Below are 26,103 nucleotides of genomic sequence, written 5' to 3' on the forward strand. Positions count from 1 at the left end.
ATTTGTTTACATCCCTGTTTGTGAGCATTTCTCCTTTACCAAGATAAACTTTCCCCCTGACAGGTGCAGCATTACATGAAGCTGATTAAACAGCATGATCATTACACACCTTGTACTGTTGACAATAAAAGGCCACTCTAAAACGTGCAGTTGTGTCACACAACACAATGCCACAGATGTCTTAAGTCGAAGGAGCGTGCGATTGGCATGCTGACTGCAGAAAAGTCCACCAGAGCTGTTGCCAGAGAATTGAATGTTGATTTCTCTACCATAAGCTGCTTCCGACAGTTTTAGAGTATTTGGCAGCCGGTTAACTGGCCTCACAACCACGTGTAACCACGCCAGCCCAGGATCTCAACATCCAGCTTCTTCAATTGTGGGATCATTGGAAGGCTAATGAAACTGTGGGTTTGCACAATGAAATCATTTCGGCTGTCAAAACCATCTCAGGGAGACTCATCTGCGTGCTTGTCGTCCTCTCCAGGATCTTGATCGGACTGCAGTTTCGGAGTTTTAACCAACTTCAGTGGGCAACTGGCACCCTAGAGAAGTGTGCTCTTCAAGGTTGAATCACGGTTTCAACTATACCGGGTAGATGGCGTTGTGTGGCGAGTGGTTTGCTGATGTCAACGTTGTGAACAGAGTGCCCCATGGTGGCGGTGGGGTTATGGTATGGGCAGGCATAAGCTACGCACAACAAATGCACAGAGATACCGTGATGAGATCCTGAGGCCTACTGTCGTGACATTCATCCGCCGCCATTGCCTCATGTTTCAGCATGATAATGCACAACTCCATGTCGCAAGGATCTGTACACAATTCCTGGAAGCTGAAAATGTCCCAGTGCTTCTACACCTGCATTGCTTGCTGTTTGGGGTTTTAGGCTGGGTTTCTGTACAGCACTTTGAGATATCAGCTGATGTACGAAGGGCTATATAAATAAAATTTGATTGATTGATTCTTCCATGCCCTGCATACTCAGACATGTCACCAATAGAGCATGTTTGGGATGCTTTGGATCAACGTGTACGACAGTGTGTTCCAGTTCCCGCCAATATCTAGAAACCTCGCACAGCCATTGAAGAGGAGTGGGACAACATTCCACAGGCCACAATCACCAGCCTGATCAACTCTATGTGAAGGAGTGTGTCGCGCTGCACGGGGCAAATGGTGGTCACACCAGATACTGACTGGTTTTCTGATCCACGCCCCTACCTTTAAAAAAAAAAGATATCTGTGACCAACAGATGCATATCTATATTCCCAGTCGTGTGAAATACATAGATTAGGGCGTAATAAATGTATTTCAATTGACTGATTTCCTTATATAAACAGTAACTCAGTCAAATCTTTGAAATTGTTGCAATTTGCGTTTATATTTTTGTTCAGTGTATTTTGATAAAATAATGACAGTGGGTCTTATGCAGTGCATTTGACCTTGAAAATAGCACAATCAAGCTTAAGAAAAAACAAACAAATCTAGATGTATATCGTGAAGCTCATACATAAAAAATAAAAAAATAATAATATTTTTAAGCCCCATCGCTCAGCCCGTGCCCAAAAGGTTATCCTGCGTTCCTTGGTGTTCACAGGGTTCAAGGGTTATATCAATCTCCGAGGGTGAGAATTATAAATTGGGTGATTCGCTCAGTCCACAAGGGGGCACTCAACCATAGGTGGCTCACTACTGGGATTCATTGCGGATTCCTGCCTGTAGCTCACAAGTCCCTATGAGGTGCTTAGTGATACAGGTTATAGGTTCTATAAGCGATTGGTTGCATCCCTGTGAATTAAATTCAATTACAAATCACTCGTCTTACCACAGAAGGGATCAGTTTTTCAGAGCAGTCTGTCCCTTTTCCAGCTGGGTTACAAGGTGCTGTGGCACCAGTATCTATGACAACCATCATGATAGCGATTTTCTCCTGGGTAAATGTTTAATGGGAGCTGTGCAGTGCTGGGTGCCAGCAGGTTATTGGGACGCATCTTACCGCCTAAATCGACTGACGCTCGTTGTGACAGAAGTACCCCCAAGGGGCACTGCAAATCGGGGTACTTCACTGATTGCCAGAGCCCCTGAACCCAGAGTGGACCGGGCTTCAGGCAAACCTTGGCACAAACAGTTGTGTCAAACGAAAGTTCCATAATGTTCACAGGTGACAAAAGTGTTGCATCTCTCACGTGTGGGTACAATGACAAATGTCCCTTCTCCACATGTATACACGTGGTGGTTGAGAGCGGTGGAAAGGGGAAAATAACCAATATCTCCCAGACTACACTTGACAGGAGGCTCGCTGTCGGCTCCAACCAATGGTGTTGATCCATCTTCAGTTCTATCAGTCATTAAGCTGTTAACTGTTTTGTATTGTTGTAGTGACTGGGTGTATTGATACAGCATCCAACATGTAATTGGAAAAACCTCCCTGGTATTTGTGGTTGAATCTGTGTTTGAAATTCACTGCATGACTGAGGGACCTTCCAGATAATTGTATGTCTGGGGTACAGAGATGAGGTAGTCATTCAAAAATCATGTTAAACAGCATTAGTGCACACAGAACAAGTTTTTATCTTTTTTAAATCTTGAACTCAAGACATCTCAGCTTTAAAATGTTTTAATCCTTTGTAAATATGTCCTAAAAACATCATTCCACTTGGACATTATGGGGTATTGTATGTAGGCCAGTGAATTTTTTTTTTTTATCGATAAAAAAACAAAACAACTAAAATTGGATGTGTGAATGGTGCTGAATGGGGCTGTTGCGGTGTCCGTGTTACCGCCACACCGGCGGTCATGAAGGCAGTCTGAGTCCACGTGATAATTTAGTCAGTGTAATTAGGCCTCTCAAAGCTCTGATGCTGCTGCTGGTCATATAGTAGCCTGCCAAACTTGCTAACTGCCTGGTACTCAGCACTCTATTCTCCCTCTAATCAGTCTGACATCGATGCAAATGTCATCTAAAATCGAATCAAACACTTCACGAGAGCCCATGAGCTCATGTTGCACAACATTTCTATAGGCTATGCAATTGAGGGAGAAAAACAGAGTGATGGCCTCTACTAAAAAGAGGACTCCCATCAGCTTTCTATAGGCTAGGCCTACTATATTTATTTCTCAACTTTCCTAATATTAAGCACATTGTTTATCTTTACAACAGGAGTATAGCCTACTTGGCTGGCATGAAAATGAACCACGGGAAAAGCGTCCTCCATTCACTATTTGAAGTGCATAAATGACATGCATCTTTTTTACCGCCGTCCCTGTTGTGATACAGGTGCATGATAATGCTTAATTCTAAATAAAACATTTCACACAAGACAAGATTAAATAAAGAATAGTCTGAAGAGTGCTAATATTAGCCCATCACTTGTGAATGCCTTTTTGCTGCCAATTTTTCTAATCATTGTCACACACCTCATGTAAAGTTTTGTATCACAACCAAAGCAGCCAAATAATTTCTTAAAATAATGCACAATCCACTTTGCAAGGGGTGTAGAGCCTAACTGGCATACAGTGGGGCAAAAAAGTATTTAGTCAGCCACCAATTGTGCAATTTCTCCCACTTAAAAAGATGAGGCCTGTAATTTTCATCATAAGTACACTTCAACTATGACAAACAAAATGAGAAAAAAAATCCAGAAAATCACATTGTAGGATGTTTAATTAATTAATTAGCAAATTATGGTGGAAAATAAGTATTTGGTCAATAACAAAAGTTTCTCAATACTTTGTTATATACCCTTTGTCATTGCCAACAGAGGTCAAATGCTTTCTGTAAGTCTTCACAAGGTTTTCACACACTGTTGCTGGTATTTTGGCCCATTCCTCCATGCAGATCTCCTCTAGAGCAGTGTTGTTTTGGGGCTGTTGCTGGGCAACACAGACTTTCAACTCCCTCCAAATATTTTCTATGGGGTTGAGATCTAGAGACTGGCTAGGCCACTCCAGGACCTTGAAATGCTTCTTACGAAGCCACTCCTTCGTTGCCCGGGCGGTGTGTTTGGGATCATTGTCATGCTGAAAGACCCAGCCACGTTTCATCTTCTTCTGATGGAAGGAGGTTTTCACTCAAAATCTCACGATACATGGCCCTATTCATTCTTTCCTTTCCACCCCCATGCTTCACAGTAGGTATGGTGTTCTTTGGATGCAACTCAGCATTCTTTGTCCTACAAACACGACGAGTTGAGTTTTTACCAAAAAGTTATATTTTGGTTTCATCTGACCATATGACATTCTCACAATCTTCTTCTGGATCATCCAAATGCTCTCTAGCAAACTTCAGACGGGCCTGGACATGTACTGGCTTAAGCAGGGGGACACGTCTGGCACTGCAGGATTTGAGCCCCTGGCGGCGTAGTGTGTTAATGATGGTAGGCTTTGTTACTTTGGTCCCAGCTCTCTGCAGGTCATTCACTAGGTCCCCCCGTGTGGTTCTGTGATTTTTGCTCACCGTTCTTGTGATCATTTTGATCCCACAGGGTGAGATCTTGCGTGGAGCCCCAGATCGAGGGAGATTATCAGTGGTCTTGTATGTCTTCCATTTCCTAATAATTGCTCCCACAGTTGATTTCTTCAAACCATGCTGCTTACCTATTGCAGATTCAGTCTTCCCAGCCTGGTGCGGGTCTACAATTTTGTTTCTGGTGTCCTTTGACAGCTCTTTGGTCTTGGCCATAGTGGAGTTTGGAGTGTGACTGTTTGAGGTTGTGGACAGGTGTCTTTTATACTGATAACAAGTTCAAACAGGTGCCATTAATACAGGTAACGAGTGGAGGACAGAGGAGCCTCTTAAAGAAGAAGTTACAGGTCTGTGAGAGCCAGAAATCTTGCTTGTTTGTAGGTGACCAAATACTTATTTTCCACCATAATTTGCAAATAAATTTATTAAAAATCCTACAATGTGATTTTCTGGATTTTGTCTGTCATAGTCGAAGTGTACCTATGATGAAAATTACAGGCCTCTCATCTTTTTAAGTCTTTTTAAGTGGGAGAACTTGCACAATTGACTAAATACTTTTTTTGCCCCACTGTACATAAGCAGCACGTGAGTTTCAAGTTAGGGGAAAATAATTGTAAACATAAATATGCACCTTTATAATAAATGCATTACATGCATAATTGCATTTGCAGTCACTTTTGACAATGGTGTATTCCAGCTAATGGAACATTTGCACTTACAGCCTACAATAATGTGAAGAAATAGCTTAATAGTTGATCAAAATTTGAAGGTAAACGCTCTGATCCGTTGCGTCAGCCACATTGCGCTAAAAATGGTTGTATTAATTTGGGCCTACTTTTTTATTATGAGGGATAGTAGATTGACATAAACTAGTGCTTTTGCTGTTTGTTAGGCCTACTCATCTTGATGGCTGATGAAAAGTAAATGGACAGTTCCTCCAATATCTTCAACATGCACCTCGGAATGCCGCAGTGAAGTACTTGTCAAATTGTGAATGAGTGACTGATGAAGTGTGTACAGCCTGCACAAAAAAACACAAAGCAAAGCTCATGCCTTTCAAGCTAATTGGATGCAGTCTATCACAGTGCCATCCATTTTGTCACCAAAGCACCATATACTACCTACCACTGCGAACTGTATGCTCTCGTTGGCTGGCCCTCGCTTCATATTCGTCACCAAACCCACTGGCTCCAGGTCATCTATAATTCTTTGCTAGGTAAAGCCCCACCTCATCTCAGTTCATTGGTCACCATAGCAGCCCCCACCCGTAGCACACACTCCAGCAGGTATATTTCACTGGTCAACCCCAAAGCCAATTCCTACTTTGGCCGCCTTTCCTTCCAGTTCTCTGCTGCCAATGACTGTAACGAATTGCAAAAATCACGGAAGCTGAAGACTTACAGTATATCTCCCTCACTAACTTTAAGCATCTGCTGTCAGAGAAGCTTACATATCATTGCACCTGTACATAGCCCATCTGTAAATAGCCCATCCAACTACCTCATCCCCATATTATGTTTTTTTTGCTCCCTTGCACCCCAGTATCTCAACTTGCACATTCATCTTCTGCACATTATCACTCGTGTTTAATTGCTAAATTGTAATTACTTCACCACTACAGCCTATTTATTGCCTTACCTCCCTAATTTTACCTCATTTGCACACACGGTATATAGACTTTTCTATTGTGTTATTGACTGTACGTTTGTTTATTCCATGTGTAACTATGTAGTTTGTGTCACACTGCTTTGCTTTATCTTGGCCAGGTCTAAGTGGTTAAATAAATCAAACTTTTTTCAAATCATATAGTCCCATCATGCAGCATTACAATGTATTAAAAAATCTAAACATATAGCCCAACGTTTGTAGAACAATTAAAGTTACATTTAACTCTACAGTAAGAATATAGAAATAATTATTTATTTGTTAACCGCTCACAATTGTGCAATCCGTCAAAATCGTTCAGAGAAAATATCCTTTCTATTTTATTCATCTTTGTTCAATTGTATTCTTCATAGTATAAAATAATGCCATGGAATTCTAAGCAAAACTTGTCTGCTAAATGAACTGGTGTAGCCCACAGCCATTTGGCATAGCCATATCAGGACCTAACATAGGGATAACTCAGAGTATGCAAATTCTGTTCTGAAATAAGACTACATTTTCTTCAAATCGTGCTTCTTGAAATGGATTTATTGTGACGGTGTAGGCTATATTACATGGATTTATTAGACTTTTTAAAAAAGGTAGATGTTCAAAAGGTCTGGATCAGTGGCTTGTAGACGATGTGTAGAAGCCAGGAAATGCTAAATGTGTTTGTGTTAATTAAACAGTAAATTACCACGAGACTGACAGTTATTTGTTTGACAATCACCAGTGGACAACATTTCGCGACCTCCACAGCCCTGTGAATACTTCCTGAAGGCACTGTAGGTTACCAAGCAGCGTCTCTCCCACTGGATTGTGGAGGCTTTCTCCCTGAAATATTGCAGCAAGAAGCAAGGGTTACCTAGCAGTGTACATGCCCACACCACCAGGGGTCTGGCGTTGTTTAAAGAGTTGACTGCAGGAGATATTTGTACTGCGGCGAGTCGGGCATCATCACATACTTTTGTGAGGCTTTATAAATGTAAGGATATACGAGCCTCACGCTTATCAACTGTGGAATTCCAGCAAGGCGTATTTCATTGGCCTTGTCAGGCGTGATTTTAGATACTTCTGCCAACGTTACGAGAGCACGATTCCCCCATAGTACGTCGATTCCCTCCTTCAGGGAACAGTAGTTATCGTCACAGTATTACGTTCAATTGGAGGAACTCAAAGACCGGAGTTGAGAAACACTAATACAGTGCATTCAGACCCCTTCCCCTTTTCCATGTTGTTACATTAGTTTTATTTTAAAAATGATAAAAATATATGCATATATCCTCAGAAAACGACACACAATAAACCTTAATGATAGTGAAAACATTTGTAATTATCAGAAATGTATTCAAAATAAAAAATAGAAATACCTTATTTATTTACATACAGTTGAAGTCGGAAGTTTACATACAACTTCGCCAAATACATTTAAACTCAGTTTTTCACAACTCCTGACATTTAATCCTAGTAAAAATTAATTGTCTTAGGCCAGTTAGGATCACCACTTTATTTTAAGAATGTGAAACGTCAGAATAATAGTAGAGAGAACGATTTCTTTCAGCTTTTATTTCTTTCATCACATTCCCAGTGGGTCAGAAGTTTACATACACTCAATTAGTATTTGGTAGCATTGCCTTTAAATTGTTTATCTTGGGTCAAATGTTTTGGGTAGCCTTCCACAAGCTTCCCACAATAAGTTGGGTGAATTTTGTCCCGTTCCTCCTGACAGAGCTGGTGTAACTGAGTCAGGTTTGTCGGCCTCCTTGCTCGCACACGCTTTTTCAGTTCTGCCCACAAATTTTCTATAGGATTGAGGTCAAAGCTTTGTGATGGCCACTCCAATAGCTTGACTTTGTTGTCCTTAAGCCATTTTGCCACACATGCTTGGGGTTATTGTCCATTTGGAAGACCCATTTGCGACCAAGCTTTAACTTCCTGACTGATGTCTTGAGATGTTGCTTCAATATATCCACGATTTTCTTCCTCAGGATGCCATCTATTTTGTGAGGTGCACCAGTCCCTCCTGCAGCAAAGCATCCCCACAACATGATGCTGTCCCCACCGTGCTTCACGGTTGGGATGGTGTTCTTCGGCTTGTATTCCACCCCCTTTTTCCACCAAACATAACAATGGTCATTACGGCCAAACCGTTCTATTTTTGTTTCATCAGACCAGAGGACATTTCTCCAAAAAGTATAATCTTTGTACGCATGTGCAGTTGCAAACCGTAGTCTGGCTTTTTTTAATGGCGGTTTTGGAGCAGTGGCTTCCTCCTTGCTGAGCGGCCTTTCAGGTTATGTCGATATAGGACCCGTTTTACTGTGGATATAGATACTTTTGTACCTGTTTACTCCAGCATCCTCACAAGGTCCTTTGCGGTTGATCTGGATTGATTTGCACTTTTTGCACCAAAGTATGTTCATCTCTAGGAGACAGAATGAGTCTCCTTCCTGAGTGTTATGACAGCTGCATTGTCCCAGGGTGTTTATATCTGTACAAACAATAGGGCACGTGGTACCTCCAGGCATTTGGAAATTGCTCCCAAGGATGAACCAGACTTGTGGAGGTCTACAATTGTTTTTCTGAGGTCTGGGCTGGTTTCTTTTGATTTTCCCATGATGTCAAGCAAAGAGGCACTGAGATTGACTGTAGGCCTTGAAATACATCCACAGGTACACCTCCAATTGACTCAAATGATGTCAATTAGCCTATCAGAAGCTTCTAAAGACATGACATAATTTTCTGGAATTTCTCAAGCTGTTTGAAGGCAGTCAATTTAGTGAATGTAAACTTCTGACCCACTGGAATTGTGATACAGTGAATTAAAAGTGAAATAATCTGTCTGTAAACAATTGTTGGGAAAATTACTTGTGTCATGCACAAAGTAGATGTCCTAACCGACTTGCCAAAACTATAGTTTGTTAACAAGAGATTTGTGGAGTGGTTGAAAAACGAGTCGTAATGACTCCAACCTAAGTGTATGTAAACTTCCGACTTCAACTAAGTATTCAGACACTTTGCTATAAGACTCGAAACTGAGCAATCGGGGGAAAAGGACCCTGGTCAGGGAGGTGACCATGGTCCTGATGGTCACTCTGACAGAGCTGCAGAGTTCTTCTATGGAGATGGGAGAACCTTCCAGTAGGACAGCCATCTCTGCAGCACTCCACCAATCAGGCCTTTATAGTAGAGTGGCCAGACAGAAGCCACTCCTCAGTAAAAAGGCACATGACACCCCGCTTGGAGTTTGCTAAAAGGCACCTCAGGACTCTCAGACCATGAGAAACAAGATTCTCTTGTCTGATGAAACCAAAATTGAACTCCTTGGCCTGAATGCCAAGCATCACACGTCTGGAAGAAACCTGGCACAATCCCTACAGTGAAGCATGGTGATGGCAGCATCATCATGCTGTTGGGATGTTTTTCGGTGTCAGGGAATGGGAGACTAGTCAGGATCAAGGGAAAGATGAACAGAGAAAAGTACAGAGCGATTCGTGAAAAACTCTTCTCCGGGGCACTCAGGACCTGACTGAGACGAACGTTCACCTTTCAACTGGACAACGACCCTAAGTACACAGCCAAGACAACGCAGGAGTGGCTTCAGGACAAGTCTCTGCATGTCCTTGAGTGGCCCAGCTAGAGCCTGGACTTGAACCCGATCGAACATCTCTGGAGAAACCTGAAAATAGCTGTGCAGCAACGCTCCCCAGCCTGACAGAGCTTGAGAGGATCTGCAGAGAATGAGAGAAACTCCCCAAATACAGGTGTGCCAAGATTGTAGCGTCATACCCATGAAGACTCAAGGCTGTAATCTCTGCCAAAGGTGCTTCAACAAATTACTGAGTAAAGGGTCTAAATACTGTGATATTTCATTTTTAAAAACCTGTTTTTGCTTTGTAATTATTGGTAGTGTGTGCAGATTAATGATACTTTTTAAATCCATTTTAGAATAAAGCTGTAACGTAACAAAATATTAAGAGGTCTGAAAACTTTCCGAATGACCTATGTACGATATCTGGTTATACTGAGTGGGATATGTTCAGAGGTGGGCAGAAGAACTCACGTTGGGTGTGGCGTCACCACACTGTTGGCAGAGTGCACACTGTCTCTCATCTTTGGTCCGGTCGAGTTCCAGGGCCCCGGTTACAGCACCATTTGTACCTAGACAAGATACACCAAACACATTAATTATTTTATTGACCTTTCACATTGTTCGGATCAAGGGAAATGCAAAAATCAGTCATTGCACTTAATTTCTTTACACACAACAAAGATCTTCTTGTGCTGGTGAATGGGGTTACATGTCTGCTTTAAGACTAGGACATAAGCTTTGTCCCAAATGGCACCCTATTCCTAACACAGCTCTGGGAAAAAATGAAGAGACCACTGTAAAATTAGCAGTTTCTCTGGTTTTACTATTTATAGGTATGTGTCTGGGTAAAATTAACATTTTGGTTTTTATTCTATGAACTACTGGCAACATTTCTCCCAAATTCCAAATTAACATTTTTAGATAATTTAGAGCATTTATTTGCAGGAAATGACAGCTGGCCAAAATAACAAAAAGATGCAGTGTTGTCAGACCTCAAATAATGCAAAGAAAATGAGTTCATATTCGTTAAAACACTAGTATCGTGTTGTTTAAACTTAGGAAGTATTCAGAAATCAATATTTGGTGGAATAACCCTGATTGTCCATCACAGCTTTCATGCGTCTTGGCATGGAGCATTGTCCTTGCTGGAAAAACCAATCCTCAGACTTGGGGAACATTGCCAGAGTAGAAAGAAGCAAGTTTTCTTCCAGGACAACACTGTACGTGGCTTGATTCATGTGTACTTTACAAAGACGTCTGCCTGATTCCAGCCTTCCGATCCTCCACCAAATTTCACAGTGGTTGCGAGACCTGGAAATGCCAACTAGCCACGTACAATGGAAATTTGGTGGAGGATCGGTGATGAACTGGGGGTGCTCAGCAAGGCTTGATTTGGGCAGATTTGTCTTTGTGAAGGAAGCATGAATCAAGCCACGTACAAGGTTGTCCTGGAATAAAACTTCCTTTCTGGTCTGACAATGTTCCCCAACTCTGAGGATTGGTTTTTCCAGCCGGACAATGCTCCATGCCACACAGCCAGGTCAATCAAGGTGTGGATGGAGGACCACCAGATCAAGACCCTGTCATGGCCAGCCCAATCTCCAGACCTGAACCCCATTGAAAACCTCTGGAATGTGATCAAGAGGAAGATGGATGGTTACAAGCCATCAAACAAAGCCGAGCTGCTTAGATTTTTGTGGCAGGAGTGGCATAAAGTGACCTAACATCAATGTGAAAGACTGCCAAGATGCATGAAAGCTGTGATTGAAAATCAGAGATATTCCACCAAATATTGATTTCCTAAGTTGAAACATACATAATGAATACTAACTTATTTTCTTTGCATTATTTGAGATCTGACAACACTGCATCTTTTTTGTTATTTTGACCAGTTGTCATTTTCTGCAAATAAATGCTCTAAATGACAATATTTATATTTGGAATTTGGGAGAAATGTTGTCAGTAATTTATAGAATAAAACTAAAAATGTGAATTTAACCTAAACAAGTACCTATAAATAGTCAAACCAGAGAAACGGATAATTTTGCAGTGGTCTCTTCATTGACAGAGCTGTGTAGTGCGCTACAGTTGACCATAGCCCTATACATATGACCAGACTCCCTATTTAGGAAACAGCCATAGACTACATACCTTGGGATTTGAGTGGGAGGACCTCCAGCGCCCAGGGCTGATGGGTGGTACCTGAGGATGGGGGAGGGACGCTGTTCCCCTGCTGGAGAAAGCCTGAACCACTGGTAACTTGGTACGTCCTCTCCAGCCACTGTGCATAGCTGTGCTCCATAGATGGAGGAAGAACTGCCTCGGGGAGCATACCACTGAGACAGAAGAGGGGGAGACTTGCTCAGCAACAGAGATTTTTAACCCATAAGTCCTGTCTAAGTCAGGGGAAGGGGGTGAGGGGGTTGCTGCAAACTATATGAAATTGTTTTAAGGTCATACCAAGGATCATTTAGCTATTTGATTTGGAATTTTACAATCCCTTTAAGTAGCAAACATATATCAGAAAAATAGTATTTTGCCTTACTCCTATTAGCACATACAACGAATAACAGATTCAGTAGTCTATCCACACCCACACACAAAAATATATTCTAAAAAGGAAGTTTGTTTGGAAGTGTATGCTATATCTAAAGCACTGCGTCTCAGTACTAGAGGCGTCATTACAGACACCCTGGTTCGAATCCAGGCTGTATCATAACCGGCCGTGATTGGGAGTCCCATAGGGTGGCTCAATTGGCCCAGCGTCATCCGGGTTTGGCCGGTGTCGGCAGTCATTGTAAATAAGAATTTGTTCTTAACTGACTTGCCTAGTTAAATAAAAGGTTAAATAATTTTAAATATTAAAAAAAAATATGCGATTTAAGAAAGATCAGGAAACATTTGTATTTAACCCCTTATTTTTGGCACTAAACAGTCTAAGCCTGAAGAGTGAGGGGGGGGCTCCCACTAAGCTACACTACATGACCAGAAATATGTGGACACCTGCTAGTCAAACATCTCACTCCAAAATCATGAGCATTAATATGAAGTTGGTCCCCCCTTGCTGCTATAACAATCTTATAGGAAGGCTTTCCACTAGATGTTGGGAACATTGCTGATATAACACTCTTATGGGAAGGCTTTCCACTAGATGTTGGGAACATTGCAGCGGAGACTTGATTCCATTCAGTCACAAAGGCATTAGTGAGGTTGGGCAATTCCAATTCATCCCAAAGGTGTTCAAAGGGGGGCTGAGGTCAGGGATCTGTGCAGGCCTTTGAAGTTCTTCCACACAAATAATTTTCTGTAAGGACCGGACTTTGTACACGGGGGCATTGTCATGCTGAAACAAGAAATGGCCTTCACCAAACTGCTGTCACAAAGTTAGAAGCACAGTATCATCTAGAATGTCATTGTATGCTGTAGCGTTATGATTTCCCTTCACTGGAACTAAGGGGCCTGAACCATGAAAAAACAGTCCCAGACCATTATTCCTCCTCCTCCAAACTTCACAGTTGGCACCATGTATTGGGGCAGGAAGCATTCTCTGAAATGATTTGTTGGCAAGGTGGCATCCTATGACGGTGCCACATTGAAAGTCACTGAACTCTTCAGAAGGCCATTCTACTGCCAATGTTTGTCTATGGCAATTGCATGTCTGTGTGCTCGATTTTACACGTCAGTAGCAGGTGTGGCTGAAATAGACAAATCCATACATTTGAAGGGGCGTCAACATACTTTGTATCTGGAATTGTTTCAATTAGGTCATACCTAGGATCATTTTGCTACTTGATTTGGAATTGTAAGACCCCCTGAAGTATCAAAGAAATATATGAAACAATTATTTAATTAAACATTCTATTTGGCCTTAATGCTATTAGCCCATACAAGCGCATTGAGTAACTTTAATACACTACATGGAACAACAAATAGTCCTAGTTCTGTTATACAGTGCATTCATAGACGAGACTATGGGGATATTTTATACATGAATGCTTCCGCTCAGTGTTTGAGATCAATTGACACCCTTTACCATGGCACTCAGATTTATTTTAAACTGCAAAACCCTTACGCACCACTGCAATTTGTATAACAGGGTTGGCTAGCCTTCTCTAGTCACTCGTAGGCTCAGTCACCGGTATACTTTTATTTAATGTACCAGCAGGCACCTGCGGCTTATAGACATGTGTGGCGTATTTATGTACAAAATACATATTTTTGAATAATTCAGTGGGTGAGGTTTATATTCAGGTGCGCTTAATAGTCCAGCAATTACGGTAGCTGTTTTTGATTTTGTAACACTCTTGTGAATTCTATGGTTTTTACTAAATTACTTGTAATTTTTCACGTTGTTTGTCTGTCATTGTAATGACTTGGTGTTGCCCATCTTGGCCAGGACACTTGAAAAAGAGATTTTAAATCTCAATGAGCCCTTCCTGGTTAAATAATAATAATAATATATATATGCCATTTAGCAGACGCTTTTATCCAAAGCGACTTACAGTCATGTGTGCATACATTCTAAATAAAGGTTAAATAAATTCATAAAGTATTCAGACAAAATAAGAAACACACACACACACAGCATAATGACAAGCAAAAACAGGTTTAAAAAAAATTATAAGTTAAAGTCACATTTGCATAACTATTTAGAGCCTTTACTCAGTACTTTGTTGAAGCACTTTTGGCAGTGATGACAGCCTAGAGTCTTGGATATACGCTATAAGCTTGGCACACCAGTATTTGGGAAGTTTCTCCCATTCTTCTCTGCAGATCCTCTCAAGCGCTGTCAGGTTGGATGGGAAGCATCGCTGCACAGCTATTTTCAGGTCTCTCCGGAGATGTTTGATCGGATTCAAGTCCAGGCTCTGGCTGGGCAACTCAAGGACATTTAGAGACTTCAGAGTCACAAAGCCACTCCTGCGTTGTCTTGGCTGTGTGCTTAGGGATGTTGTCCTGTTGGAAGGTGAAACTTCACCCCAGTCTGAGGTACTGAGCGCTCTGGAGCATGTTTTCATCAAGGATCTCTGTCCTTTGCTCAGTTCATCTTTCCCTCGATCCTGACTAGTCTCCTAGTCCTTGCTACTAAAAAGCATCCCCACAGCATGATTCTGCCACCACCATGCTTCACAGTAGGGATGCTGCCAGGTTTTCCTGGTTTCATCCAGACATGACCCTTGGCATTCAGGACAAAGAGTTCAATCTTGCTTACACCAGACCAAAGAATCTAAGAGTCCTTTAGGTGCATCTTGGCAAACTCCAAACGGTCTGTCATGTGCCTTTTATTTTGTGGGGGATTCTGTCTGGCCACAATCATAAAGGCCTGACTGGTGGAGTGTTGCAGAGATGGGAGCACCTTCCAGAAGCACAACCATCTCCACAGAGGAACTCCGGAAGCATTGTCAGAGTGACCATCAGCTTCTTGGTAACCTTCATAACCAACGCCCTTCTCCACCGATTGCTCAGCTTGGCACTGCAGCCAGCTCCAGGAAGAGTCTTGGTGGATCCAAACTTATTCCATTTAAGAATGATGGAGGCCGCTGTGTTCTTGAGGACCTTCAGTCTTCTTGGGGACCGCTGTGTTCTTGGGGACCTTGTAGAAACATCTCAAGGATGCGCAATGTTAACAGGATGCACCTGAGCTCAAATTTGAGTCTCAATTCAAATATACATTTAGAATAAGGTTGCAACGTAACAAAATGTGGAAAAAGTGAAGAGGCCTGAATACTTTGACTGCACCGTATATCTGAGTGATACAGTATAAGATCAGGAAACTATTTTTTATTACATGTACTTGACCCCTTATTTTTGGCAGTAAACAGTGTTATACACACACACACACACACACACACACACACACCACACACACACATTCTGCATATACACAGTTGAAGTCGGAAGTTTACATACACCTCAGCCAAATACATTTAAACTCAGTTTCACAATTCATGACATTTAATCCTAGTAAAGATTTTCTGTCTTGGGTCAGTTAGGATCACCACCGTATTTTAAGACTGAAGTGTCAGAATAATAGTAGAGAGAATTGTTTATTTCAGCTTTTATTTCTTTCACCACATTCCCAGTGTGTTAGAAGTTTACATACACGCAATTAGTATTTGGTAGCATTGCCTTTAAATTGTTTAACTTGGGTCAAACGTTTGCGGTAGCCTTCCACAAGCTTCCCACAATAAGTTGGGTGAATTTTGGCCCATTCCTCCTGACAGAGCTGGTGTAACTGAGTCAGGTTTGTAAGGCCTCCTTGTTCACATATGCTTTTTCAGTTCTGCCCACAGATTTTCTAAAGGATTGATGTCAGGGCTTTGTGATGGCCACTCCAATACCTTGATTTTGTTGTCCTTAAGCCATTTTGCCACACATGCTTGGGGTCATTGACGATTTGGAAGACCGATTTGCGACCAAGCTTCAACTTCCTGACTGTGTTGAGATGTTGCTTCAATATATCCACATAATTTTCTTCCTCGTGATGCCATCTATTTTGAGACATGCACCAGTCCCTCCTGCAGCAAAGCATCCCCACAACATGATGCTGCCACCACCATGCTTCACGGTTGGGATGGTGTTCTTCAGCTTGCAAGCCTCCCCCTTTTCCACAAAACATAACGGTGGTCATTATGGCCAAACAGTTCTATTTTTGTTTCATCAGACCAGAGGACATTTCTCCAAAAAGTACAATCTTTGTCCCCATGTGTAATTGCAAACTGTAGCCTGGCTTTTTTATGGCGGTTCTGGAGCAGTGACTTTCTCCTTGCTGAGCGGCCTTTCAGGTTATGTTGATATAGGACTCATTTTACTGTGGATATAGATACGTTTGTACCCGTTTCCTCTAGCATCTTCACAAGGTCCTTTGCTGTTGTTCTGGGATTGATTTGCACTTTTCGCACCAAAGTACGTTCATCTCTAGGAGACAGAACGCGTCACCTTCCTAAGCGGTATGACGGCTGCGTGGTCGCATGGTGTTTATAATTGCATACTATTGTTTGTACAGATGAACGTGGTACCTTCAGGAGTTTAGAAATCGCTTCCATAAAAATAACAAAATCAACTGGTACGGGGGAGCTTCAGATGAGTCTTGCAAGGCCTGTGGGCGTCCTAGAGCAACACAACATGTACGTGTTCTAGAGAGTCTCACCTTTCCACAAGGGGTATTATTAGTGTGTAGCCCAAACTGTTGGGACGCTACAGACAGAAGTTGGCAGATAGGACTCGTCTGACGCCCAGACAGCCAAAGATGAATACCATTGTGTTTGTGAGAGTCATCTCTCCATGGTCACAATACTTTTGTAGGCCAAACTGTTCGGACACGACAGACGACTTTGTGAGAAGACCGATTTTTGGGATGTCTCATGGTCTGACAAACTCTGCAGCTGCGACATTGGCGCATGCGGTGGATTGAGACGTATACAATGCAACAAAAAAAACATCTGTAGCTTAAACTAGAGGTCGACCGATTATGATTTTTCAACGCCAATAACGATAATTTGAAGACCAAAAAAAGCCTAAACAGGCTATATATATATATATATATAATATAATCGCATCGCATCTCTGCATGTCTGGCAGACATATCAGTGTGGATGACGGATCACCACCTCAAGCTGAACTTCGGCAAGACGGAGCTGCTCTTCCTCCCGGGGAAGGACTGCCCGTTCCATGATCTCGCCATCACGGTTGACAACTCCATTGTGTCCTCCTCCCAGAGCGCTAAGAACCTTGGCGTGATCCTGGACAACACCCTGTCGTTCTCAACTAACATCAAGGCGGTGGCCCGTTCCTGTAGGTTCATGCTCTACAACATCCGCAGAGTACGACCCTGCCTCACACAGGAAGCGGCACAGGTCCTAATCCAGGCACTTGTCATCTCCCGTCTGGATTACTGCAACTCGCTGTTGGCTGGGCTCCCTGCCTGTGCCATTAAACCCCTACAACTCATCCAGAACGCCGCAGCCCGTCTGGTGTTCAACCTTCCCAAGTTCTCTCACGTCACCCCGCTCCTCCACTCTCTCCACTGGCTTCCAGTTGAAGCTCGCATCCGCTACAAGACCATGGTGCTTGCCTACGGAGCTGTGAGGGGAACGGCACCTCAGTACCTCCAGGCTCTGATCAGGCCCTACACCCAAATAAGGGCACTGCGTTCATCCACCTCTGGCCTGCTCGCCTCCCTACCACTGAGGAAGTACAGTTCCCGCTCAGCCCAGTCAAAACTGTTCGCTGCTCTGGCTCCCCAATGGTGGAACAAACTCCCTCACGACGCCAGGACAGCGGAATCAATCACCACCTTCCGGAGACACCTGAAACCCCACCTCTTTAAGGAATACCTAGGATAGGATAAAGTAATCCTTCTCACCCCCCCCTTAAAATATGTAGATGCACTATTGTAAAGTGGCTGTTCCACTGGATGTCATAAGGTGAATGCACCAATTTGTAAGTCGCTCTGGATAAGAGCGTCTGCTAAATGACTTAAATGTAAATGTAAATGTATATATATATATATAGCCTGTTTAGGCTTTTTTTGGTCTTCAAATTATCGTTATTGGCGTTGAAAAATCATAATCGGTCGAGACATCCCAAAAATCGGTCTTCTCACAAAGTCGTCTGTCGTGTCCGAACAGTTTGGCCTACAAAAGTTGCATACTATATATATATATGACAATTACTGGAATAACACTTATTTTAACTTAATGTAATACATAAATAAAATCAATTTAGCCTCAAATAAATAATGAAACATGTTCAATTTGAAGAAGAAAGTTAAAGTGCAATATGCGCCTTGCTCAGAACATGAGAACATACGAAAGCTGGTGGTACCTTTTAGCATGAGTCTTCAATATTCCCAGTTAAGAAGTTTTAGGTTTTAGTTATTATAGGAATTATAGGACTATTTCTCTATACCATTTGTATTTCATATACCTTTGACTATTGGATGTTCTTATAGGCACTATAGTATTGCCAACCTAATCTCAGGAGTTGATAGGCTTGAAGTCATAAACAGCGCTGTGCTTCAAGCATTGCGAAGAGCTGCTGGCAAACGCAGGAAAGTGCCGTTTGAATGAATGCTTACGAGCCTGCTGCTGCCTACCAGCGCTCAGTCAGACTGCTCGATCAAATATCAAATCATAGACTTAATTATAATAAAATAAACACACAGAAATACAAGCCTTAGTTCATTAATATGGTCAAATCCGGAAAAGATCATTTTAGCGATTTTAGCGATCATTTTAGCGTATTTTATCGAACGTCTAAATATTGCTGTAACATTAAACAACCTTCAATGTTGTCATAATTATGTAAAATTCTGGCAAATTAATTACGGTCTTTGTAAAGAAGAAATTATCTTCGCAATGAGCCAGGAAGCCCAAACCGCTGCATATATCCATATCTGCTTGCACTGAACACAAGAGTAGTGACACAATTTAGCCTGGTTAATATTGCCTGCTTAACATGAATTTAAATATGCAGGTTTAAAAATATATACTTCTGTGTATTGATTTTAAGAAAGGCATTGCTGTTCATGGTTAGGTACATTGGTGCAACGATTATGCTTTTTTCGCGAATGAGCTTTTGTTAAATTATCACCCGTTTGGAGTAAGTAGGCTGTGATTGATGATAAATTAACAGGCACCGCATTGACTATATGCAACGCAGGGCAAGCTAGTTAAACTAGTAATATCAATCATGTGTAGTTAACTAGTGATAATGTTAACATTGATTGTTTTTTTACGAGATTAATGCTAGCTAGCACCTTACCGTGGCTCCTTGATGCCCTCACGTAACATGTGGTCAGCCTGCCACGCAGTCTCCTCTTGGATTGCAATGTAATCGGTCATAATCGTCATCCAAAAATGACGATTGCCAATTGCTATGAAAACTTTAAATTGGCCCAAATTAAATCGGCCATGTGGATATTATGCTAATAAGACTTCCATGGGTGTGCGGACATCCACTCTAGGGGATTAAAGTAGTATTCTTTGCTAGCCTTTTAAAAACAAGTATTATATGCTTGCTTTATCTGTAGGAAAAACTATTTCTTGTCATAGTGGATTTGTTCAGGGAGATTCTCTTAACGTCTTGGTGGAAATGTAAGAAAGTCGGTCAAAATGTATAACACACACAGTCATACTGTGTACACATAACGTATCCATTTACCTTGGGAAATCTTTGGAGAGTGGGTCCCACATTTTCTGATCTTGGCTATGAAACCAACTGAAAGTCTCCTCCAGCAACTGAAAGGACAGATATTGTGAGTGATCTCTGTACATCATTAAGGGGAGTCAATAAGCAAAAGTTCCACTAGAGAGACTTTCAGAGTAATTTTATGCGGTTTTATTAATTGAAGAAATTAATAAAACAGAAAATCAATTTTTTGAATACTAGTCTGAGTACATAGGCAAACAAACAATAATGATTTGGCCAAGTATGGCCCCTAACAATGTCTATAGCATTAATGGAGGAAAGGTCTTTCTACTAACCTTCAGGTAGTGAGACCTGGCCAAACAGGTGGGACTCAGGCCCTCAGGGAGAGACTCCTCCTCCTTCAACCACTTCCTCATCACCATGACAACATCCTCATGGAATGATTTCTGATTGGTTGACAAAAGCAGGAAATAGATTTTTTTTATTTCACCTTTATTTAACCAGTTGAGAACAAGTTCTCATTTACAACTGCGACCTGGCCAAGATAAAGCAAAGCAGCGCGACAAAAACACAGAATTAAACACAAATGTACAGTCAATAACACAATAGAAAAAGTCTATGTACAGTGTGTGCAAATGTAGTAAGATTAGGGAGGTAAGGCAATAAATTGGCCATAGAAGTGAAATAATTACAATTTAGCATTAACACTGGAGTGATAGATGTGCAGATGATGATGTGCAAGTAGAGCTACTGAGGTGCAAAAGAAAAGGAAATACGGTGTCAAGTTTAGGAGATGGATGCAGTGGTGTGTATTCATGGATGCCAAGGTGAGCCAGGCTTAATAAAGGGAACACTTAAACACAGTGTAACTCCAAGTCAATCACACTTCTGTGAAATCAAACTGTCCACTTAGGAAGCAACACTGATTGACAATAAATTTCACATGCTGTTGTGCAAATGGAATAGACAACAGGTGGAAATTATAGGCAATTAGCAAGACACCCCCAATAAAGGAGTGGTTCTGCAGGTGGTGACCACAGACCACTTCTCAGTTCCTATGCTTTCTGACTGATGTTTTGGTCACTTTTGAATGCTGGCGGTGCTTTCACTCTAGTGGTAGCATGAGACTGAGTCTACAACCCACACAAGTGGCTCAGGTAGTGCAGCTCATCCAGGATGGCACACCAGTGCGAGCTGTGGCAAGAAGGTTTGCTATGTCTGTCAGCATAGTGTCCAGAGCATGGAGGCGCTACCAGGACACAGGCCAGTACATCAGGAGACGTGGAGGAGGCCGTAGGAGGGCAACAACCCAGCAGCAGGACCGCTACCTCCGCCTTTGTGCATGGAGAAGCCCTACAAAATGACCTCCAGCAGGCCACAAAATGTGCATGTGTCTGCTCAAATGGTCAGAAACAGACCCCATGAGGGTGGTATGAGGGCCCGACGTCCACAGGTGGGGGTTGTGCTTACAACCCAACACCGTGCAGGACGTTTGGCATTTGCCAGAGAACACCAAGATTGGAAAATTCGCCACTGGCGCCCTGTGCTCTTCACAGATGAAAGCAGGTTCACACTGAGCACGTGACAGACGTGACAGTCTGGAGAACGTTCTGCTGCCTGCAACATCCTCCAGCATGACCGGTTTGGCGGTGGGTCAGTCATGGTGTGGGGTGGCATTTCTTTGGGGGGCCGCACAGCCCTCCATGTGCTCGCCAGATGTAGCCTGACTGCCATTAGGTACAGAGATGAGATCCTCAGACCCTTTGTGAGACCATATGCTGGTGTGGTTGGCCCTGGGTTCCTCCTAATGCAAGACAATGCTAGACCTCATGTGGCTGGAGTGTGTCAGCAGTTCCTGCAAGAGGAAGACATTGATGCTATCGACTGGCCCGCCCGTTCCCCAGACCTGAATCCAATTGAGCACATCTGGGACATCATGTCTCGCTCCATCCACCAACAGACTGTCCAGGAGTATATATATATATATATATATATATATATATATATATATATATATATATATATATGTGTGTGTTCATCATTCATTTCACAGGGAAAAGCAGCGGCCCTCTGTCTCTACGTGTAGGCCATCTTTCTGATGCTGTCTGGTCCAAATGAGTATGACATTGTTGCCCCCAGTAGCATTCAAGGTAAGGGAAGCCAGTGAGCATCTGACAACCCTTGACAAATAAAACAATTTAAAAGGATAGGCATCCTATCAAATTCCATTGAGAGCATACGTCACTTAGCTAAAATGTGCCCTTTCCTAAATTAGCCATGGATGGAAACAGGGATTTGGATGTGTGGTTTTACTTAATTCTCCGTACTAGCCAATGACTATAACTGCAATTCTAATCCAACCATTAACTCATTTATTGTTGTGCCTCTGGCCTGAGACGCTGGAAGTTCAATATGTAGCTAGATGTAGAAGGGTAATGTTAACGAGCTAACGTTGCCCATTAATGGAAGTTAGGCAAGCATTTTGGCCAGATGGCCTAGGACAACAAAAAATGTAAAAGAAAGTGTGTACTGTATGACAGAGTTAGACCGTTTATTCAACATGAAAGAGAGGAGGATGGCAATTTCTCTACAAGTAGAGAGTCCTGTTTTTCTACTTGCATGAACGTGCACGCACACAAATCAGAACCATCGACAGCAACAGCTTATGCTGATTGACTAAATATTTTTGCTATCTTTTAGCTGTCAGTGTATTAGACTAAGCAGAGGTGATTTGATGATGTTGAAGTGGAAACGGTGCTGGAATAGTGGAGGCAGCTCCTGTTTTCTTTGTGACTTGCGGTAACTCTCTGTGGTTCTAAATCAATAGTTGCTAAGTGGTCCGAAAATCTCGGAAATAGTAACTTGCTTGACCATGCTGTAGGTCATGTAACTGTCTGCTACTGTACATGGAATATGCTTTGTTGAAGTTGCGATACGGTTTTGTGATAAAAACAAAAAGGTGTGATTCTGACACTGTCTTCTTATTGTCTCGGCCTTTTAAGCCTATATATCACAGTCGCAAGGCATATTAATTAACAGGTTATAGAGCAAACAATGCAGTTATCACAACACACAGGATTCAATTTACTGTACTATTAGAGTGTCTATAAAAAGCAGCATTCTCCAAGAGAGGATGACTTTCACTTTAGCAGTGATAAATTCATGAACTTCTTTGAGGAAAAGATTATGATTATTAGAAAGCAAATTACAGAGTCCTCTTTAAATCTGCGTATTCCTTCAAAGCTCAGTTGTCCTGAGTCTGCACAACTCTCCCAGGACCTAGGATCAAGAGAGACGCTCAAGTGTTTTAGTACTATATCTCTTGACACAATGATGAAAATAATCATGGCCTCTAAACCTTCAAGCTGCATACTGGACCCTATTCCAACTAAACTACTGAAAGAGCTGCTTCCTGTGCTTGGCCCTCCTATGTTGAACATAATAAACGGCTCTCTATCCACCGGATGTGTACCAAACTCACTAAAAGTGGCAGTAATAAAGCCTCTCTTGAAAAAGCCAAACCTTGACCCAGAAAATATAAAAAAACTATTGGCCTATATCGAATCTTCCATTCCTCTCAATTTTTAGAAAAGGCTGTTGCACGGCAACTCACTGCCTTCCTGAAGAAAAAACAATGTATACGAAATGCTTCAGTCTGGTTTTAGACCCCATCATAGCACTGAGACTGCACTTGTGAAGGTGGTAAATTACATTTTAATGGCATCAGACCGAGGCTATGCATCTGTCCTCGTGCTCCCTAGAACTTAGTGCTGCTTTTGATACCATCGATCACCACATTCTTTTGGAGAGATTGGAAACCCAAATTGGTCTACACGGACAAGTTCTGGCCTTGTGTTTTATGAACCAGGTTTTCTAGGATTTTACCTGCGCTTATAGCTGTCCTCAGTTTGTTTTTTTCAGGATAAAAATTAACAAAAAAACTCTAATCCAACACCGATAACAAGCCCATAACATGATGCAGCCACCACCATGCTTGAAAATATAAAGAGTAGTACTCAGTGATGTGTATTGTTGGATTTGCCCCAAACAAAACACATTGTATTCAGGAAAAAAAGTTACTTTCTATGCAATCTTTTTTGCAGTATTATTTTAGTGCGTTGTTGCGAACAGAATGCATGTTTTGGGATATTTGTATTCTATTTTATTTGATGTATTCTATACATAAAATATTATTTTATTTTGTTATTATTGTGAAGTAACTACAATGTTGGTGATCCATCCTCAGTTCTATCAAAGCCATTAAACTTTGTTTTAAAGTCACCATTGGCCTCATGGCAAAATCCTTGAGCAGTTTCCTTCCTCTCTGGTAACCGAGTTAGAAATAATAATGTTTCCGCCATCGTTTCCTATGACCGAAAAGAGCTTCTGGACATCAGAACAGCAATTTCTCACCTCAAACAGGATGATTTTTTATTTAATGAGTCGGACGTGAACGATATACTGCTCTTCCGCGGACCATGCCCAAACCCCCATCATTTACCACCACAAACCGATGCTGACACTAAGGCCGCACTCAACGAGCTGTATAGGGTCATAAACAAATAAGAAAATGCTCATCCAGAGGCAGTGCTCCTCGTGCCAGGGTACTTTAATACAGGGAAACTGAAATCACCTTTACCTCATTTCTACCAGCAAGTCGAACCTCCTGATTCCTGCTTCCAAGAGTGCCAGTGACGCGCTCAATTTGGAAGTGTTCAGATGAAGCGGATGCACAAACATTCCTTCAAACATGCTGCTGTTACTCTATTATTTATGCATAGTTACTTCACCCCTGCCTACATGTACATATTATGTCAAGTACCTCGACTAAATCGTACTCCGGAACATTAACTCGGTACTGGTACCCCTCGCATATAGCCTTATTTTATTGGTAGTATTTTTCCTATCGTTTTTTTTTTTTTACTCTGTATTGTTGATTAAGGGCTCATAAGTAAGCATTTCACAGTAAGGTCTACACAGGTTGTATTCGGGGCATGTTACAAATACCATTTTATTTGAAATTCAGCATCTGCTTTTTAAAAATTTTACACAGCTACCAAATCGGTGCCCTATTTTGCGAGGTATTGAAAAAACAACTGACGCGTTCTGACTCCTAAACTTGAAATATTGTTTATCATCACGTATCCTATGGAAATTAAGAGTGCCATCGTGTGGTTTCTACACCAGAAATGAATGGTTATCTGTAGGAGGAATATATATGGTGGAGGAAATTAAGCTTGGAATGCACTGAAAAAAAGGAAAGGTAATCACATGGTTTCAGTCAGACACTGATAAGGGTGGAGAGACATGGTGAGGAATGGGGGCTGAGGTCTGGTTAGATTAAGGGAGAAGGAACAGTTTACTGTTTACCACACCACTTAACTTCCTGCCTAGCAATAAAGAGGTCATGTTTAGAGGGAAGGAGGAGATGGCACCCAAATTGGGGTATATATACACACTTGTGCTGGTGAAAACATGTCTTTGTCTGATCAGCTGTCTGACCCTTTGGGGGAATACATTTGGTTTGAGCTTTAACAATCGTCCGTGAGTTTTTACTCTGTTCATTTAAAACATAACACCTCCCTGGTCTTTGTGGTTGAATCTGTGCTTTAAATTCACTACTCGATTGAGAGACCGTACAGATGTGTGTGGAGGAAAATCATGTTAACCACTATTATTGAACACTGAATGAGTCCATGCAACTTATGTGATTTGTTAAGCACATTTTTACTCCTGAACTTATTTAGGCTTGCCATAAAAAAGTCCATACTTATTGACTCAAAACATTTCAGCTTTTAATTCTTTAAGAATTTCTAGAGTTTTCTACAAACAAAATTCCACTTTGACATTATGTGGATTTGTGTGTAGATTAGTGACACAAAAGTTATATTTAATAAAATGGTAAATTCAGGCTGTAACAACAAAATGTGGAAAAAGTAAAGGAGTGTGAAAACTTTCTGAAGGCTCTGACTGTAGAAAGTGAGTCTGAAAAGACATACATGATTCACAGTAGAATATTGATGCCCTGAGAGCAAAATAGACCACCTCTAAATTGTTTTCATGTGGCATAATTCAAATGTTTAAAAAGGATTGGGGTATCTCACCAGTGAAGTGTACTGGTGCCCTTCAAATTTTTGACCCACAGCATGCAGGTCGCAGATGGGCTGGTGTTTGTCCCTGAAAGCATCTGGTTCTGTGGATTCCTCACACTACAGGGGGAAAAAACAGAATAGTACATGGAGACTGCTGTCAGAG

General features: G+C 41.8%; 1 protein-coding gene across 2 annotated transcripts in view; it reads right to left on the reverse strand.

Moving 5' to 3' along the window:
• The window catches only part of LOC124012097 (histone-lysine N-methyltransferase 2B-like), a 67,907-nt gene that overhangs the window by 13,217 nt on the left and 28,587 nt on the right, over positions 1-26,103 (reverse strand). For both annotated transcript variants that reach the window (XM_046325507.1, XM_046325505.1), the window contains exons 18-22: positions 25,953-26,057; positions 20,184-20,294; positions 19,861-19,937; positions 11,848-12,032; positions 10,168-10,265 (exon numbers count right to left, since the gene is read on the reverse strand). In XM_046325507.1, coding sequence (XP_046181463.1) covers positions 10,168-10,265; positions 11,848-12,032; positions 19,861-19,937; positions 20,184-20,294; positions 25,953-26,057 — 576 coding nt within the window. The remainder of the gene's footprint in view (positions 1-10,167; positions 10,266-11,847; positions 12,033-19,860; positions 19,938-20,183; positions 20,295-25,952; positions 26,058-26,103) is intronic.

Source organism: Oncorhynchus gorbuscha, linkage group LG24 (genome assembly GCF_021184085.1).
Source record: "Oncorhynchus gorbuscha isolate QuinsamMale2020 ecotype Even-year linkage group LG24, OgorEven_v1.0, whole genome shotgun sequence".
Lineage (NCBI taxonomy): Eukaryota > Metazoa > Chordata > Actinopteri > Salmoniformes > Salmonidae > Oncorhynchus > Oncorhynchus gorbuscha.